This window comes from Tachypleus tridentatus, chromosome 7, assembly GCF_004210375.1.
Source record: "Tachypleus tridentatus isolate NWPU-2018 chromosome 7, ASM421037v1, whole genome shotgun sequence".
Taxonomy (NCBI): Eukaryota; Metazoa; Arthropoda; class Merostomata; order Xiphosura; family Limulidae; genus Tachypleus; species Tachypleus tridentatus.
The window spans coordinates 135318456-135336115 of NC_134831.1; the positions used below are offsets into that span (position 1 = coordinate 135318456).

Here is a 17660-nt window from a genome sequence, read left to right on the forward strand (position 1 = left end):
CAGTTCAGTATAAAGACTATAACTGCCTGCATATCACAAGGTACAGACAATACACAAATATATAGACATATTAAATTTTCATGGCATACTTAAGACTCTCCAGGCATAAGCACTCCACGATTCGACTACATTTGTCTCTTTGTGCCTTATTATTTCCAATACGGTACACAGGACTACGTTACAAATGGTTGCAAACATTAACTAAGTTTAAATACATACATATATGAGTCGTCATTTTTTAGATTGGTTTTAAACTTCGTGACATTCTGTGGAATTTGTGTCGTAATCATGAAAACACACTCCTTTTACATAAACCATAAAATATATCAATGTCACCAGAAGATGTCATAAGTGCCAATTAGAACAATAGTCACTGATCATTCCAACAGCGTCAACCACATGTAACCCCCTTCTTTCAACAGTTCGTAATCAGGTCAATATACGGACTGAAATTGAAAATTGTATAAACAGTAATAGTTGAATTATTTGGTTATTTAATAACTCATAGCAGTTATTAGTCACGAAAACACGAAGACCTCATGATCGACAGCTTATACGTCTCATAGAGAGCCCACTAGTTAAAAACACATATAGATGTAAATGCTTTCAAAGAACCAACCGCAGTGTTTGTATCTTCTCTGTAAACAAATACGATCTACAAAGCACGTCTGAAGTAATACGTGATAAACTTCCTATCTTAACATGCATTGCAGGCCTACAGTAAACAAGTTTCAAATTTTCTTTTTTACGATCGTAGATGAAGATTATAAAGAAATCCTATACTTAAAATTATTATATCTTAAAAAATACCTCGATTGGAATAAAAATTCTCTATATTTTTTATTTGAGTTTAGACACGGTACAGAGTGTTTCAAAACTATCTGATACTGCATACCTAATTTAATTTTTTCAAGGTAATTTTTTTATGAAATTCCAATAAGTCAAATAAAGAACAAAAATTTTCAATTAAAATCAAATAAACACAAAAATTATTACAAGTTGCGTCGATTCTGACTTGGCAAAGACTTTTCATCAATGTCTGCTTGTCAAGTGGGACTGGAACTATGGACTGGCATGGTCAAGCGTGTTAATCCGTGTGACTCTTAATCTGAGGGTCGCGGGTTCGCATCCCCGTCGCGCCAAACATGCTCACCCTTTCAGCCGTGGGGGCGTTATAATGTGACGGTCAATCCCACTATTCGTTGGTAAAAGAGTAGCCCAAGAGTTGGCGGTGGGTGGTGAAGACTAGCTGCCTTCCCTCTAGTCTTACATTGCTAAATTAGGGACGGCTAACACAGATAGCCCTCGAGTAGCTATGTGCGAAATTCAAAAACAAACAAGGACTAGAACTCTGTTTAACCTGGCGAAGTCTTTTCGTCAATATCTACTTATTACGTTGGAGTAGCACTATAGTTCACTTGGCAAATATGTTTTTTTTTTAATTAAAGCCAAAATTATCAAGCAGTACTGTCACTCCGTTTCACCTGACAAAGACTTTTCATGAAGATATATATCTTATCAAGCATGACTGGCACTTTTTTTCCAAAAGTCAGTGACTTTTCACCAAGATACCTCTATTAAGTAGTATTGTTTTCACATTCGAAGTGGTAGTTTTAATGTTAGAAAGTCTTAAGTTAATACGTATGTGATTTGAATAGCACTCACAACGTAAGACGGTCAGTGACACCTGGTAGCAAAATTTTGTCCTAAATTAAAAAAAAACACAGAAAAATGAGAGACTGTTAGCAAGTTTCTTCGCAAAAAAAAAAAAGAAGAGCGAACCTTATTGCGATGTTCCAGTAAAAGAAGAAATATGGAACGCAGTTGGGGAGTAGGTTCTCGTAATACTTTGACGTTAGCCTAAATACCGAGATATGATCTTAAAAAGTCACGTAGCTTAGCAGCTCTTCGTTTTACCTTCTAGTCTATGGCAGCTGATCCGTAGTGATTGATTTTGAGTCATACCTACCATGTTCAGTGAAGAAGAAAATAACACAGAGCTAAGAACTGAGAAAAGCACATTCAGGCGGGAAGAATACTCCCGATTATTTGTTGACAAACATTTTAAATCATGAGAAAAAGTCAATTTCAGCCCATTTCAACGTAATGGCGACACAGCACTCTACACCAAAGGTTTGTTCACTGAGCAGACGTGGGGGCAATAGACGTTTCTTCCATTAAAGAGCTCTGCCTCCAACAGCCCCATTCTTCTCATCTGATGTATCAAGATTGAGCTTTTAAATTTATTAAATTCTCCCCATATTGTGACTCACAGTGCCTCGAAAGTTTTAGTTCTGTTTTAGATGGGCGGAGTAGTAACTTGAATCGAAAGAAGCGCCCACAATCAAGTGTCATATACAAGGTAGGCATCAGCTGTGCAAAAACAAAAAATACTGATGTAATTCCGCATTCATTGGTGACTGAACAGAACAAATAGATACTTTTTAAAGGCAAAAAATATATTCATTTTGCATTAATAACACTTGACACCCTTTCTCATAAGATACACTTCCCTCTGCCTTTCCATTAACTCTTTGTCCCTCTGTCCTCCCAATAAGTAATTCCTTGAAACGCCTTTGCTCTGAACATAACGACAAAAACACCACTCTGAACTTGAAAATGTTCAACTTCATAAAACGATTTTTATTTAGACGAACATTTCGTACTTGTATTTCTATCCGATAAAATAACGATAAATTTGTGGAAAATATCAGTTTACCGTGAAAACTCTACTAAATATAAAATTATTTTACCAGAACCAATTAACTGAGAGATACATCACATGGCCAGAAGTACCTGGACACCCCTTCTAATTAGTGGGATCAGCTATTTCAGCCACACCCATTGCTAACAGATACATAAAATCAAGCATACAACCATGCAATCTCCATAGACAAACATTGGCAGTAGATTGGGTCATACTGAAGAACTCAGTGACTTTCAACATGGTACTGTCATAAGGTGCCACCTTTTCAACAAGTCAGTTCGTCAAATTTCTGCCCCGCTAGAGCTGCCCCGGTCAACTGTAAGTACTGTTTTTGTGAAGGGGGAACGTCTAGGAGCAACAACAGCTCAGCCACGAAGCAGTAGGCCACACAAGCTCACAGAACGGGACCGCCGAGTGCTGAAGCGCGTAAAATTGTCTGTCCACAGTTGCAACTCTCGCTACCAAGTTCCAAACTGCCTCTGGAAGCAACGTCAGTACAAGAACTGCTCGTTGGGAGTTTCATGAAATGGGTTTCCATGGCCGTGCAGCCGCACACAAGCCTATGATCACCATGCGCAATGCCAAGTGTTGGCTGGAGTGGTGTAAAGCACACTGTTATTGGACTCTGGGACAGTAGAAACGCGTTCTCTGGAGTGATGAATCACGCTTCACTATCTGGCAATCTGATGGACGAATCTCGGTTTGGCGGATGCCAGAAGAACCCTACTTACCTGAATGTATAGAGCTAGCTGTAAAGTTTTGTGGAGGAGGAATAATGGTCTGGGTCTGTTTTTCATGGTTTGGGAGAGGCTCTTTAGTTCCAGTGAAGGGAAATCTTAATACTACATCATGCAAGACATTCTAGAGAATTGTGTGCTTCCAACTTTGGAGCGACAGTTTGAGAGAGGCCATTTTTTGTTTCACCATGACAATGCCCCCGCGTACAAAGCGAGTTTCATAAAGACATGGTTTACCAAGGTTGGTGTGGAAGAACTTGACTGGCCTGCACAGATCCCTGACCTCAACCCCATCGAACACCTTTGGGATGAACTGGAACGCCGACTGTAAACCACGCCTTCTCGCCTAATGCTCTTGTGGCTGAAGAGGAGCGAATCCCCGCAGCCATGTTCCAAAATCTAGTAAAAAGCCTTCCCAGAAGAGTGAAGGCTCTTATAGCAAGAGAGGACCAACTCCATATTAATGCCCAAAGTTTTGGAATGAGATGTTCAACAAGCACATATGGGTATGATGGTTGGGTGTCCACATATTTTTGGCCATGTAGTGTTTGTTTATATTTACAGTTTTAGCTTTAACATTATTATAACGGTATATAAAAGTATTGCTACATATTGTTTTAGTTTTGTTCGAAACATTAAATGGTATTTCCAAATTAATTAAGCAATATCGTTCGATGGCTCAGCGATAGAATTAAGGGCGTTTACCGCTAAAATCAAGTTTCAATACCTGCATTGGTCACAGAGTAGATAGTCGCTTATGAAGCTTTACGTTTGAACATAATTTAATTATGCAATTTTACCTTAAAGGTGCTGCCACCTAGTAATACTTAGTTCAGTTATTTTTAGATCATTAATTCTTGGTTTATGTCCAATCGTCACATGAGTAAGATGTCACAACGAAAAAACATTTGAGCAATTTCTTCGTTCTAATACCTAGGTTCAATTCACCATCAAATTGAAGGGATCTCTTTAGGTATATCTACTTGAGTGAAGAGACAGTAAAATTAAACCACACAATATCACACTAAATAAGATAAATAAGGCAGCTAAGAAGTGTAATTTATAACTAATGTTAACTTTAGCCAACGGTGATAGGCTAATGAATGACGAGTGGTAAATTTTAGCTAGAAGTCAGAATAGCTCCAAACTTTCTTTCGGAGTGATAAAAGCGCATGTTTACGAAAACAAAAACAAACGCATCAAAACAATAACTAGAAACGGTTTTCTTTGATAGATTGTTTAGGCAGAGTATTCATGATGAAACCTTGTATAATGGACGGTAACTGTCTGTTGTGGAGACACAAGTGTAGAGGACGACGTTTTGAAAGTCTTCCGCCACTGATCTGAAGACGAAAGGTGGAAGACTTTCGAAACGTCGTCTTCTACACTTGTAACTTCACAACAGGTAGAAAACGGTAAACTGTTAACTGATGTTTTTAGAAGAGTTTACTATATATTGGATATTTATTTGTTTAACTTCATCTAAAGCTACTCGATTGCTACCTGCTCAAACCGCTTATAATTTAGAGGTGATATATTAAAGGAGAGGTAACTCCAACACCACCTAACACCAACTCTTGAATTACTTTTTTATCAAAATGTGAGATTTATGGTAACATAACAACACTCCCACAGTTGAAAGAGCCAAATATTCGGTGTTTGCTACTTTATGATTTCTTACAAAGCTAATCGAGGGATATTTGCGCTAGTCGTTCCGATTTTTTTAGTGTTAGACCAGAGGGAATGCAGCTAGTCAAAACTACCTACCGTCTCTACCAGGACTACTCTTTACCAACGAAGAGCGGGATTGACCGTCACATTATAACGCCCCTACAGCTGAAAAAGTGAGGTTGTTCGGTGATGAGAATTTGAACCCGTAACCTGCAGATTGTGAGTCGAACTCCCTACCCATCAGGGCATGCCACGCCACATGTTTGGTGACGTGAATAGAACTCACGATCCGCACATCTCGAGTTGATTGCTCTTACCACCTTGGACTATATAAGTAAGCACATTTTTTTTAAGAAGACAAAGTTACACTTAATGGATCATAACTCTTATAAAAACCAGCGTTTTTCGTTTAAACCACAAGATACAAACTACTAAATATTTTCTCATTGTAAAAATAAAAATTCACAAACACAGATATTTGATAATTAACAAAGTATCTTATAGTATTCATAGATGACTCTCTTTACATTTTATGTGAATTGTAGGAATACAGAAGCTCGAAGGGAATTTTTATGTGAAGTGTAAGAATACAGAGGCTTCAAATCATCTTTTTATGTGAAGTGTAAGAATACCGTTACTACCGTTTACAGCGACATCAAACATCCAATGTAAAAAGTGGAATTCAACTTTACATTTACGATTAGGTGGCGCTACGTAGTTATATTGGCCTTGAATATTTGTCTTGATAAAGCTGTTTTCATGTGAATCCCAACTCACACAATAAAGTTGTTTTTACATCGTCATAATTTGTATTGACTCTACACTACAGCTGTTTTTATGTACACACTAAATCACACAATACAGATAAACTATCACCATCATCTCATGCTTTATACCATGCTGATAATGTTTTATCGTTAATAGACCCTTTTACCTTCTCTTTACCGTGAGCATATTAATTCAATATTACCATAACATACATTAATAAAAACACTAGTTGTGAGTTAAAGTACCAAAAATTACGAAAACAAAGAGTTCGCTTCAAAAAACTAAGCTAAGCCTACAACCAACACGTAAAAATAGAATGTCAGGGAATCAGGACTCTTTCGTATTGCGAAAGAATATCTTTAAAACTGCTCTAACTTTTGGTAAAATTGGGTCTTATTTCTTTTATCTATCTAATCTAACCTCAAATTTTACCGGAAATCATTTTTGAGAATCTAAGTACAAAGAGCTGCGCCTTATCCATTTTACTGAACGGTTTGTTTGTTGTCCAATGTTATATAACGACAGATATGTCAGACTTGTCGCTGAGTCAACAGGGACTAATGTTTATTAGTCTTGAATTTCGCGCAAAATTATGCGAGAGTTATGTGCGCTAACCGTCCCTAAGTTAGCAATCTAAGACTGGAGGGAAGACAGTTAGTCATCATAACCCACCGCCAACTCTTGGGCTACACTTTTACCAACGAATAGTGGGATTGACCATCCCGTTATAACTCCCCCATGGCTGAAAGGTGTAACGGGATTCAAACCCGCGACTCTCAGATTGCGAGTCGAATGCTTTAACCATCTGGCCATACCAGTCGAGGGACAAGTAATCAGATTAGGTGAATTCAATGACATTACTAAATTAACTTCTCCGTCTTCAGTTCTCAGTTGAATTATTAAACAATAGTAGCACACAGTCACATTAATTACACAGTAGCAGCACACTGTCACTTTTATTGCACAGTGGTAGTACACAGTCACATTTATTACACAGTTGTAGCACACAGTCACATTAATTACACAATAGTAGCACACTGTCAATTTTATTACACAGTGGTAGCACACAGTCACATTAATTACACAGTAATAGCACACTGACACTTTTGTTACACAGTGGTAACAAACAGTCACATTTATTACACAGTTGTAGCACACAGTCACATTTATTACACAGTTGTAGCACGCAGTCACATTTATTACACAATTGTAGCACACAGTCACATTAATTACACAGTAGTAGCACACTGTCACTTTTATTACACAGTGGTAGCACACAGTCACATTAATTACACAGTTGTAGCACAATGTCACTTTTATTACACAGTTGTAGCACACAGTCACATTTATTACACAGTGGTAGCATACAGTCACATTTATTACACAGTTGTATCACACTGTCACTTTTATTACACAGTGGTAGCACACAGTCACATTAATTACACAGTAATAGCACACTGACACTTTTGTTACACAGTGGTAACAAACAGTCACATTTATTACACAGTTGTAGCACACTGTCACTTTTATTACACAGTTGTAGCACACAGTCACATTTATTACACAATTGTAGCACACAGTCACATTAATTACACAGTAGTAGCACACTGTCACTTTTATTACACAGTGGTAGCACACAGTCACATAAATTACACAGTTGTAGCACACAGTCACATTTATTACACAGTGGTAGCATACAGTCACATTTATTACACAGTTGTATCACACTGTCACTTTTATTACACAGTTGTAGCACACAGTCACATTAATTGCACAGTAGTAGCAAACAGTAACGTTAATTTAAGATATTTAGCCAGAATTTTAAATATCGTCGGATTTGGAAATAAAATAAGTTTCTATATTTGACTGTTTTTAAGCACACAGCTCACCATGGATATCGACACTCTGTTTCCAGCAGTTTAAATACGCAGACATATGAATGTGCCAGTTGAGGGGAGGAGGGGTGCATATAGCTATATGACTATATTATAATGTTTCTTTGCTTGCCTTATGCGCGACCAGATGAGTGATCTTACGATTCTGACATAGTCAATTCAATTTTGGACGACAGACTAGAGAAAAGGGCAAGTAAGCAAGCAGCTGCTTTTGACCTAATAGTGAGATTTATTGTCACACTTTTAACATTGGACCCGGCATGGCCTCGTAGTTAAAGCACTTGACTCGTAATTCACGGGTTCAAATCCCCGTCGCACCAAACATGCTCGCTCTTTTAGCTGTGGGGGCGTTATAAAGTGCGGTCAATCCCACTATTCGTTGGTAAAAAAGTAGCCCAAGAGTTGATGTTCTTGGGCTATAATTACATAGTTTATGAGTAAAATAATATAAACTGACCTGTTATTACAATACTAGAATAGTTAACCTAATAATGTGTTACATAGTCTTTAAAATGTTTAATTTTTGACATTTAGAATACTATGTAATAGGTACTTATCAAAACCTTTGTTTTTGATCCGCTAGAGGTTGTATGAACTGAGTAAATGTTTTTTAATTTTCGCGTAAAACTGTATAAGTGCTAATTGCGGCAGCTCTCTATAACACTACGTAACAAAATTTTTACTTTTTCTTGATCCTGGGCAGGAACTGTTATTTCTCAATTGCTTATACTTAAAGTAAATAGAAAAGACAAAATTTTCTCTTCAAATTTTGCTTTTGTGATCTAGGTAATAAAATTTTCAAATTTACCCATTTTCCAGAATATACTAGGTAGATTCAATGCTGAACAGCTGATAGAGAATTTTCTCGAACTTACAAGAATTTTCAAGAACTTTCTGGAATGTTATAGAACTTACAAGAACGTTCTATAATGTTGTAGAACTTACGTGAATTTTCTAGACCTATTCATAGTAATATATGTATATATACAGGGGCTCACCACTCACCACTTCAGTTTTGTTCTAGCTGTCTAAGTGAACACATAGATCTATCTGATTTTATCAGGGAAGATATCAAGAAGCTGCAAGCATTCTCCAAACGAATTCTGCTATGAATGTGGCCTATTTATCAAGACAAAAGCGAAAAAGTACTCCGTGACAGCATCTGCTAAAATGTGTGAAGCCTACAAAGCATATTTTGGTATGCCTATTGGGGATTCAGACAAACCCTGGGCATCTCATTTTACCTGCGAGCATTCCAAAAAAAAATTCTAGGAGGTAAGATAGACAATATTTGCTTGCTTGAATAGTAAGATTTTATATTAAACAAATTTTATACCTTATAAAATTTAAATATCTTTTTTTTAATGTCCAATATTATAGAAAAAATACCATATATAAAATATCTTGCATGAACCTCTTACAGATTAGTTGTGATGAAATAAATTTATTCTTCGTAATTACAATTTTATTTTGCTTTTTTGCAGGATCGCACAGAGAGGAAAAGAGAGCCATGAAGTTTGCTATTCCAAGAATTTGGCGTGAACTCACTGACCACTCAAGCAATTGTTACTTCTGCATCGTGGACCCTTCCAAACGTCGGGCTAGTAAGAATACATCCGCTATCATGTATCCGGACCTTCCATCATCCATTGCTCCAGTGCCACACTGCTCTGAGCTTCCTGTACCCACTGTGCCAGAAAAAAAGCAACCATCCTCATAAGAGAGCAACAAATCAGAGGAGGAGGTAGACGCTGAAGATCCAGATTACAATTTCAGAGATGAAGCTGGTGAGAGAAACCCATACTACCCCAACCAAAGAGACCTCAACGACTTGATCAGAGATATTGGTTTAACAAAGTTGAATACCGAGACTATATTTGGGGGCTGATACGTGAATCTGATTTACATTAGAGTCACAAATCTCGAAAAACTACTCACTTCTAAACATTTTTGTTCATTTTTGTATAACGTTAGCGTAAATACATGTAAATCTTGATTCATATGTTGTTTTATTCAGACCTTATGTAAATGAAAATGAACAAATTTGCCTGTTTTTACATAGAAAATATGTTAATTTCTAAATTTTATTATTCAGGTCACAAAAGCAAAGTTTGAAGGAAATAATGACCATTTTCTGTACCTTTACAACACAAGCAATTGAGAAATAACACATACTATCCAGGAACAAAATTTGTGTTACATAATGTAATTTGGCAGTGAAAGATTATAGAGAAGGCGGCTAATTATCACCACCCATTGCCAACTCTTAGCTTATTCTTTTAAAAAACGAGTAGAGGGATTGGCCGTTACTTTATAATGTTCCCGCAGCTGAAAGGGCGAGGATGTTTGGTGGAAGAGAAATTCGAACCGGCGACCCTCGTAGTGCGAATCAAGTATCCTAACCGCCTGTCCATGCCGGGCCTAATGATTAAATATGGCGATAGGCCTTTATTATTGTTATTCAATGTTAATTTATTATTCAATCTTGTTTTTAATCTACGAAATGTAGAGAAATAGAACAATAAAATGGCAGGACAATATGAGAAAATAGAATGTTATTATTTTTAAACTGTATTTCAGTAACTTAACATTTTACTTACACTCGATTTGACAGGATCTCTCAACATTCACCAGTTCAAGTTGCAATTGGTTTTAGCAATTTAAGTTCCGATAATATGAGGTCTTACTTTAAGCCCCTTAGCTATTATTTTCTGTATAATAAGGCATTAGAAGCCATCTATTGGCAGTTATTGACACTATATTAGCAGCTGTTTAGTGTGTTTCGTAAGTAACAGCATGTGCAATACTAAATACCAGATCAACGTTCACTGCAATACATTGTTGGTGCAGACAGAAGCGGCAACACTTTTTAAAACTGGCCTGAGAACAGCATTTGGAACAATTTGATTTGATGTTTTTAAACCCATCATACACAAATCTGACTTTCACACGTGTTACTTAATTAACATAAACTGCGCGTCGAACATTTAAGAAACTATAATACAAAACTACATAAAACATTACCCCGAATATTACACACTAACGGAAAGAACATTTTGAAACATTAGCCCTTTACATAAGTTACATGCAGTATTGTACGGGAACATTGATGGTTTTCATTAAATTTTTATGCTGTACTTTTGTCTATAGTTTAATATCTGAAACCTAACAAATCACTCGACTTTTTTTACGATATCAGACATGTCGATTATAACACGCTATTTTATTTGAGGGTTTGTGAATCATAGATAAATATGATATCCCTGTTAAATTGTTAGGTTGAGGTGATGAAACAACAATAGTGAAACACATGCAATTAGTGACATTCTGAAAGATTAGGTTAGTAAAAAAAAAAACTTTTTTTTTCTAATTAGGCTTATAATAACATAATTTATGGCTAACATTTTCTCATTTCTCATACTGTAGTTTTATGTTTCCAAATTAAAACTTCAAGAGATCTGGCATGGCGTTGTAAAATCGCTTCAAACTTCACGTACGAATACTTTATTTCAGTTTGAGAGTAAACTTTCAGTACAACTTCGAGATTAGGACATCATTTTAAACTCCAAGTCTGAAGTTATCAGCCCTGATGAAATCTTTAGGGCTTGACGTGTTTTTATCCCTGCACTTCTCAGATGCCACGAGACAGCCCAGAAATAGACACATTTCACCAAGATGCACATTATATTACCAACTGGTGGCGCCACTCTGTCCGCCACAGGCCTCACCGAGAATGAAAGAGACAAATTATTAATATACACTGATAAGAGCGAGTAATTTCCATAATAATAATGCTTTATTTCAGTATTCGTCTTCAACCTACCATCTTTATCGAAATGTCTGACAGAAAACGAAAATGTACATTTATATTCCCCTTAGTAACTGACTTCGAAGGCCAGAACTGCTCCTAATGGTCCTCCCATGTCTGGGAGTTATCGTTAGCTTGTTGATAAGTTGTGACGAGATAATAGTCATTTCCTAGTATGGCTACAACTTATTTCTTTTGTTTCACCCTAACGTTGTCTTATAACCAATGACAACATTTTATTTTCTGATCTAACACGGCATTCTATAGCTAGCTTCCTTGGAGATTTCTTCTTTGATTTATAGATCTGAAAATGTGAGTGGTCATAAAACATTCATACACAAGTGAATCATCAGATTACTGGAAGGTTATTTAACAATGATCCAAAAACGGATAAATATTTCTAAATGTAATTTATATCTACAAATATATAAACGGCCCCTTATCTTTGTTACTTCGACACGTAATTAAAAACGGACACATTTAGTTAAGAATTTAATACACCTGGTACGACATATATTCATACAATGTTTACACAGGTGGTTAGGGCGCTCGACTCGTAATCCGAGGGTCGCGGGTTCGAATCCCCGTCACACCAAACATGCTCGCCCTTTCAGCCGTGGGGGCGTTATAATGTTCCTGTCAATCCCACTATTCGTTGGTAAAAGAATAGCCTAAAAGTAGGCGGTGGATGGTGATGACTAGCTGCCTTCCCTCTAGTCTTACACTACTAAATTAGGGACGGCTAGCGCAGATAGCCTTCGATTAGCTTTGCGCGAAAATAAAACCAAATCAAAACAAGTCAGTGTAACTGTGGGATCAACTATTATAGTGTTTGAAGGTATTCAATATCAGCATGGTCCTCAAAAAAATATTTTTATCATATATTATATTATCATATATTTCTATTGAATTTGCATGTCTTATTTCGGCCCAGCATGCCCAGGTGGTTAAGGCACTCGACTCGTAATCTGAGGGTCGCGGGTTAGAATCCCCTTCACACCAAACATGCTCGCCCTTTCAGCCGTGGGGACGTTATAATGTGACGGTCAATCACACTATTCGTTGGTAAAAGAGTAGCCCAAGAGTTGGCGGTAGGTGATGATGACTAGCTGCCTTCTCTCTAGTCTTACACTGCTAAATTAGGGACGGCTAGCACATGTAGCCCTTTTGTAGCTTTGCGCGAAATTCAAAACAAACAAACGTCCTACTTTTCTAAACTAAATCTCCTTAACTTTTGGATTTTAACACTGAATAAAATCAAATGTTCCACTAACCAGATAAACCTGTACGTAATGTGTTCTAGTCTGTGCATCTTATGTATTAATATAATAGTATAAACTTTACAGTTGCACGTTTTGCTTATTACTGTGGAACAAAATCAAGTTCCGCGCGTGTCTTCACGAATATTTAGATCGAAGTAATCTATCAACTACTTGGATTGTATGTGAAACCTAGAAAACAATCAGAATTTGGAAAAGAAATATTAAAACGAAGATTGTCTCAATATAAAAACATTTTTAATTTACTAGATTATTCTTAATATTTGCTCCTTGACTTACTAAAAGAAAGTATGTTTTTAAAGGTGTTGGTCTAGAAAAAGCAAATTACGCGTGAATCCTTATGAAATCCTTCATGAAAACCCTAAATGTGTAATAATTCATGTTTTGTTATGCTTTAGATTAGCAGTGAAATTAGATCGATTATTCTGAATAGTGGCTGACAACTGTTTAATACCTTTAATTAAGTACGGAAACACCTGCAATGAGTCCCAGCGTAGAGGCGGATTATCTGTATGTGAAAATTTTCTATCGTCCTCGAATGGCTCACACAACTAATTAAAGTTATGACTTTATGGAAAGTACGGGTGTTAACCGAATAATTAATCAAAACGTAATAGATGACAGAATTAACTCTATCATTCACACGGTTTCGGATTTTTTTTTCCACCATCAAAATATTTCACTTTCATTGAAACGTGCAGTATACCGTTATGCATTTCTGATTCTAAAGATAATATTATTTTGTTTATAACGTAATTAGAGTAGAGTTCAGTAAAATGACTTGTTCAGTTGTTGTGCCTATGTAAATAAATCCATTTGGGCGTATACATACGTTTTATAATATATCTGACAGTTCATTTTTATCTTTATTGGGTAACATAATCAGAGTTGGTTGTCAACGAATATCTTAAGCTCCCCTTCTACAGATAATGTCGTTGACTCACTGTTGTTGTGGTGCATAATGAGCATAATGTTCTTAATTAGCACCTATAGGTGTTTCTTTCTTACTAAATTACCAAATAAATTATGCGCACGTAAATACTAGGGTGGGGTCTTGCAGGCTCCAAAGGACTTTGGTAAAAAAACAACAAACTATACTTTGTTCAAAAAGAATGTTATCTTTCTCAAAATCTTCTACCAACGTACAAGACTACAAAAAATTACTTGAGGATTATCACTAAATACGAAAATTAGTTAATATACAAACTAAAAATCGTTTGAGATTATTATAGACCACACCCTGGTGGTTGAGGATCAATACTAAAATAATAGCGTTTATAAGCTTGTCTCTAGCCTAAAACGGTAGGATAGAGCTTTGTATAATGCAGTACTTCACGTCATTAATTCTCAACTCTATGCAGAACATTCATAATTCGTCTGTGTGAGTGTAATAAGAAGGAAGCAGACGGACTGTTATTTATTCTATTTTCTTAAATTTAAAACATCTCACCACGGACCTACCATCTTTTAAGGTGCGTGATATGAAAATACACGCCAAGGAAATAACTTTGTCAGTCTATGCTTAATTAGGAAGTCTAAAGCATTCCAGAAATCACGAAATATAACAATCAAGCTAGCGCTGCGCATACTTTCGTTTTTGTGTTCCATGAAACATGTGCTGCTACCTGTGGTCATTTTTATAACATAGAAGCATCGGAAGAACCATATAAAGATGTTCATTCTTCGTAATAGCTATAATAAGAGTTGTTTTATAATTTTTTTCTGTCAGATTTATTTCTTGTTCAAGCGACTCCATCGTTTTTTACACCAGCATATTATGTAATGAAAATGTTAATTGAATGTGCAATCATCCAGTACGAAATACGTAGATTTAAAGATGAAAATAGTGCATTTTAATTGCACAACTCTATTGTGTAATTTATTTCAAAATCGTTCTCAACCAGTACGTGTCGAAGGGCCTCCATTAAGACGTGCAGGAGTTAAATCTTGTAGTTCTCTGTTGAAAAGGTCCAGAACCAAATACTTAGAAACTTAGATTTCTAGTGGAATCTGTGTCTCTTTCATGAGAGAGTAAAATTTGTTTATGGCTTTTGAATTTTGCGCAAAGCTAGCGGTTCCTAATTTGACAACGTAAAACTAGAGGGAAGCCAACTAGTCATCACCATCCACCGCCAACTCTTGGACTATTCTTTTACCAACGAATAGTGGGATTGACCAAAGATATAACGCCCCCACAGCTGAAAGGGCGAGCATGTTTGGTCTGACAGAAATTGGAGCCAGCAACTCTTGGATTACGAGTCGAGCGTTCTAACCATCTGGCCATGCCGGATCTATTTGTTTACGGAGTTATAAGTTATGATATCCGAATAATTCAAACAATGTCTTATTTATACCATAATGCCTGATTTCAAATGTTTGTTGGTGTGATAATCACCTGTCTTACTTCTTTAAATAGTATATATATATATATATATATACCTAGCCGTGGGTGAGTTATAACGTGACGGTCAATCCCACTATTGGTTGGTAAAAGAGTAGCCCAAGAGTTGGTGGTGGGTGGTGATGACTAGCTGCTTTCCTTCTAGTCTTACACTGCTAAATTAGGGACGGCTAGCGCAGATAGCTCTGGAGTAGCTTTGAGCGAAATTCACAAAACACACAAACGAACAATATATATATACCTTTGATGGCAATACTGAGGAATGAGCGTAAAAGTTTCTTCCTTTTGACGAAAGTTTTAAAAAGCTTATACCATTTTTTCAAAACCATTTATTCATCTTTAAATCCCCTGGTAGGCCAACAATAAGTTTAGGTGGTTCAGGGCAAAGCAGAAAGCCCAGTATGGATTTGTTATACAACCATCTGCTGGCGATCAGTGCCTCTCAGCAAAGCAAAAATAAAATCGAGTACAGCTGGCCCATTTTATGGCTCTGTAATTAACAGCAAACAAGAGAACTAGTGATTTAAAATATCTAATAAGTATATCCATCACCGTTATATCCAGTTTGTTATGTGCAATACGTTTGTTTGTTTGTTTTTAACTGAATAAATGTTCTTAAGGTGTCGCATTAAGAACGATGAAACATAAATCTTTTAAACTAACAGGTGGTTCAAAATATGACAGAAATACTAACATTTATCCAACAGTATCTACTTGATCCTTTCCTGTTCAAATATTGGTTTTCATTATTTGTTTGTTTTGAATTTCGCGCAAAGCTACTTAAGGGCAATCTGCGCTAGCCATTCGTAATTTAGCAGTGTAAGACTAGAGTGAAGGCAGCTAGTCATCACCATCCACCGCCAACTCTTGGGCTATTCTTTTACCAAAGAATAGTGAGATTAACCGTCATATTATAATGTCCCTACGGCTGAAAGGGCCAGCATGTTTGGTGTGTCAGTGATTCGAACCCCAAATTACGAGTCGACTGCCTTAACCACCTGGCCATCACACTCTTTATAAGCCAACCTAGGTTTTTACCTACAGATAGCTCTTTTCCTTTTAAATATTTTAAAATTTTCCACATCTGATCAGTGTATCCAAACAACTCATCTGCCCAGTTCACAAGATAATTCTTGTTTTATACATTTAAAATTTGTTTTTTTTTATCTTGTGATCAAAGTGTCATTTCTTATCTCCATATTTAGCAAAACATTGAATCTAATAGAGCAATAATCACCTGCACCCAAATGTTCCCCGATTTCTACCCTCTCTATCATTTCTATATTAGAAATCAACAATAAACCTAAAATAGCATTGTTTTTGGTAGGTTCCTTGACTAATTAGTGAACAAAGCCATCCTGAACAGTTTTCAAAATTCTTTCTCCATCACAGTTTGATTTTATCATTTCTCAGTATATATTCGTGAAATTAAAATCACTTATAATTATTACTTTATTAGCAGCTGCTATCTTAACCACATTTTTAAGCTTCTCAATAGTTTCACCAGTATCATTTGGTGGTTTATAACAAATTCCCACTAAAATCGTTTTCCCTTTATATCCACTAATAGAAACATGAATGGATTCAGCCTGATTACTGTTAACCTTGATATCTTAAACTTTGACAAGAGGTAACTCTCATTTTACATACAAAGCAACTGCTTCCCTCGTCTTTAATAATCATTTTATATTAAATATCCTGTAACCCTGTATTTTAAAGACATTTCTGTCATCAAAATCATCTATGTTTAATCATGTTTCAGTTATTTTTAATATGATTACAATCTCCATTCTTGTTCTTGCTTTAAAGCCATCTATTTCTTATATTTCTAACATTACTATAGTAACAGTTAAGCCTATTTTTATATTTACTTCTGTACTTATTTCCTATGTTAAACCTTTCTCTGTTTCTTATTCTTTTTGCATTTAGTTTTCTTGGTTCTCACTACTGTATAGTCCTAAATTAAAACTTTCCTTCCAGCTGAGTTAATAGCCTTAGCAAATAAACCAGCCCCTATCCTTTTAACTGTAAACCATCCCTTCCATAAGGCTCTCTTCTTCTACTGAACTGATCTCACAAGTCCAACGAGCCTATCTGCTCATACTTACATATTAACTTAAGTCTGGCATTTTGCGTTCGTGACCTACTTATAACTTCATCCTCACAATTACTTCTGAGCAGTGTCCCTGACAAACGTAAGTTACTGCCTTTTTCTTTAAATGCTTTTATTAACCCTCTGTATTTATTAATTAGCTCACATGAATTACCTTTCTCTGCATCATTAGCACCACAAAAACTGCATCTCTGCCAGTCCCCTTTACTATATATACACTGCTCTGTCAGTTGTATTCTCCACCTGTGCCTCTGGGTAACATAATCTGATTCTTTTCTCC

At 36.2% G+C, this 17660-nt stretch overlaps 1 protein-coding gene across 1 annotated transcript in view; it reads left to right on the forward strand.

The window, feature by feature from the left end:
* Positions 1-2106: 2106 nt before the first annotated feature.
* Positions 2107-17660, forward strand: part of LOC143257815 (beta-arrestin arr-1-like) — a 151862-nt gene continuing 136308 nt past the window's right edge. Inside the window, exons 1-2 of the mRNA XM_076516844.1 lie at positions 2107-2133; positions 2276-2362. Of these exons, the coding sequence (XP_076372959.1) occupies positions 2107-2133; positions 2276-2362 (114 nt within the window). The remainder of the gene's footprint in view (positions 2134-2275; positions 2363-17660) is intronic.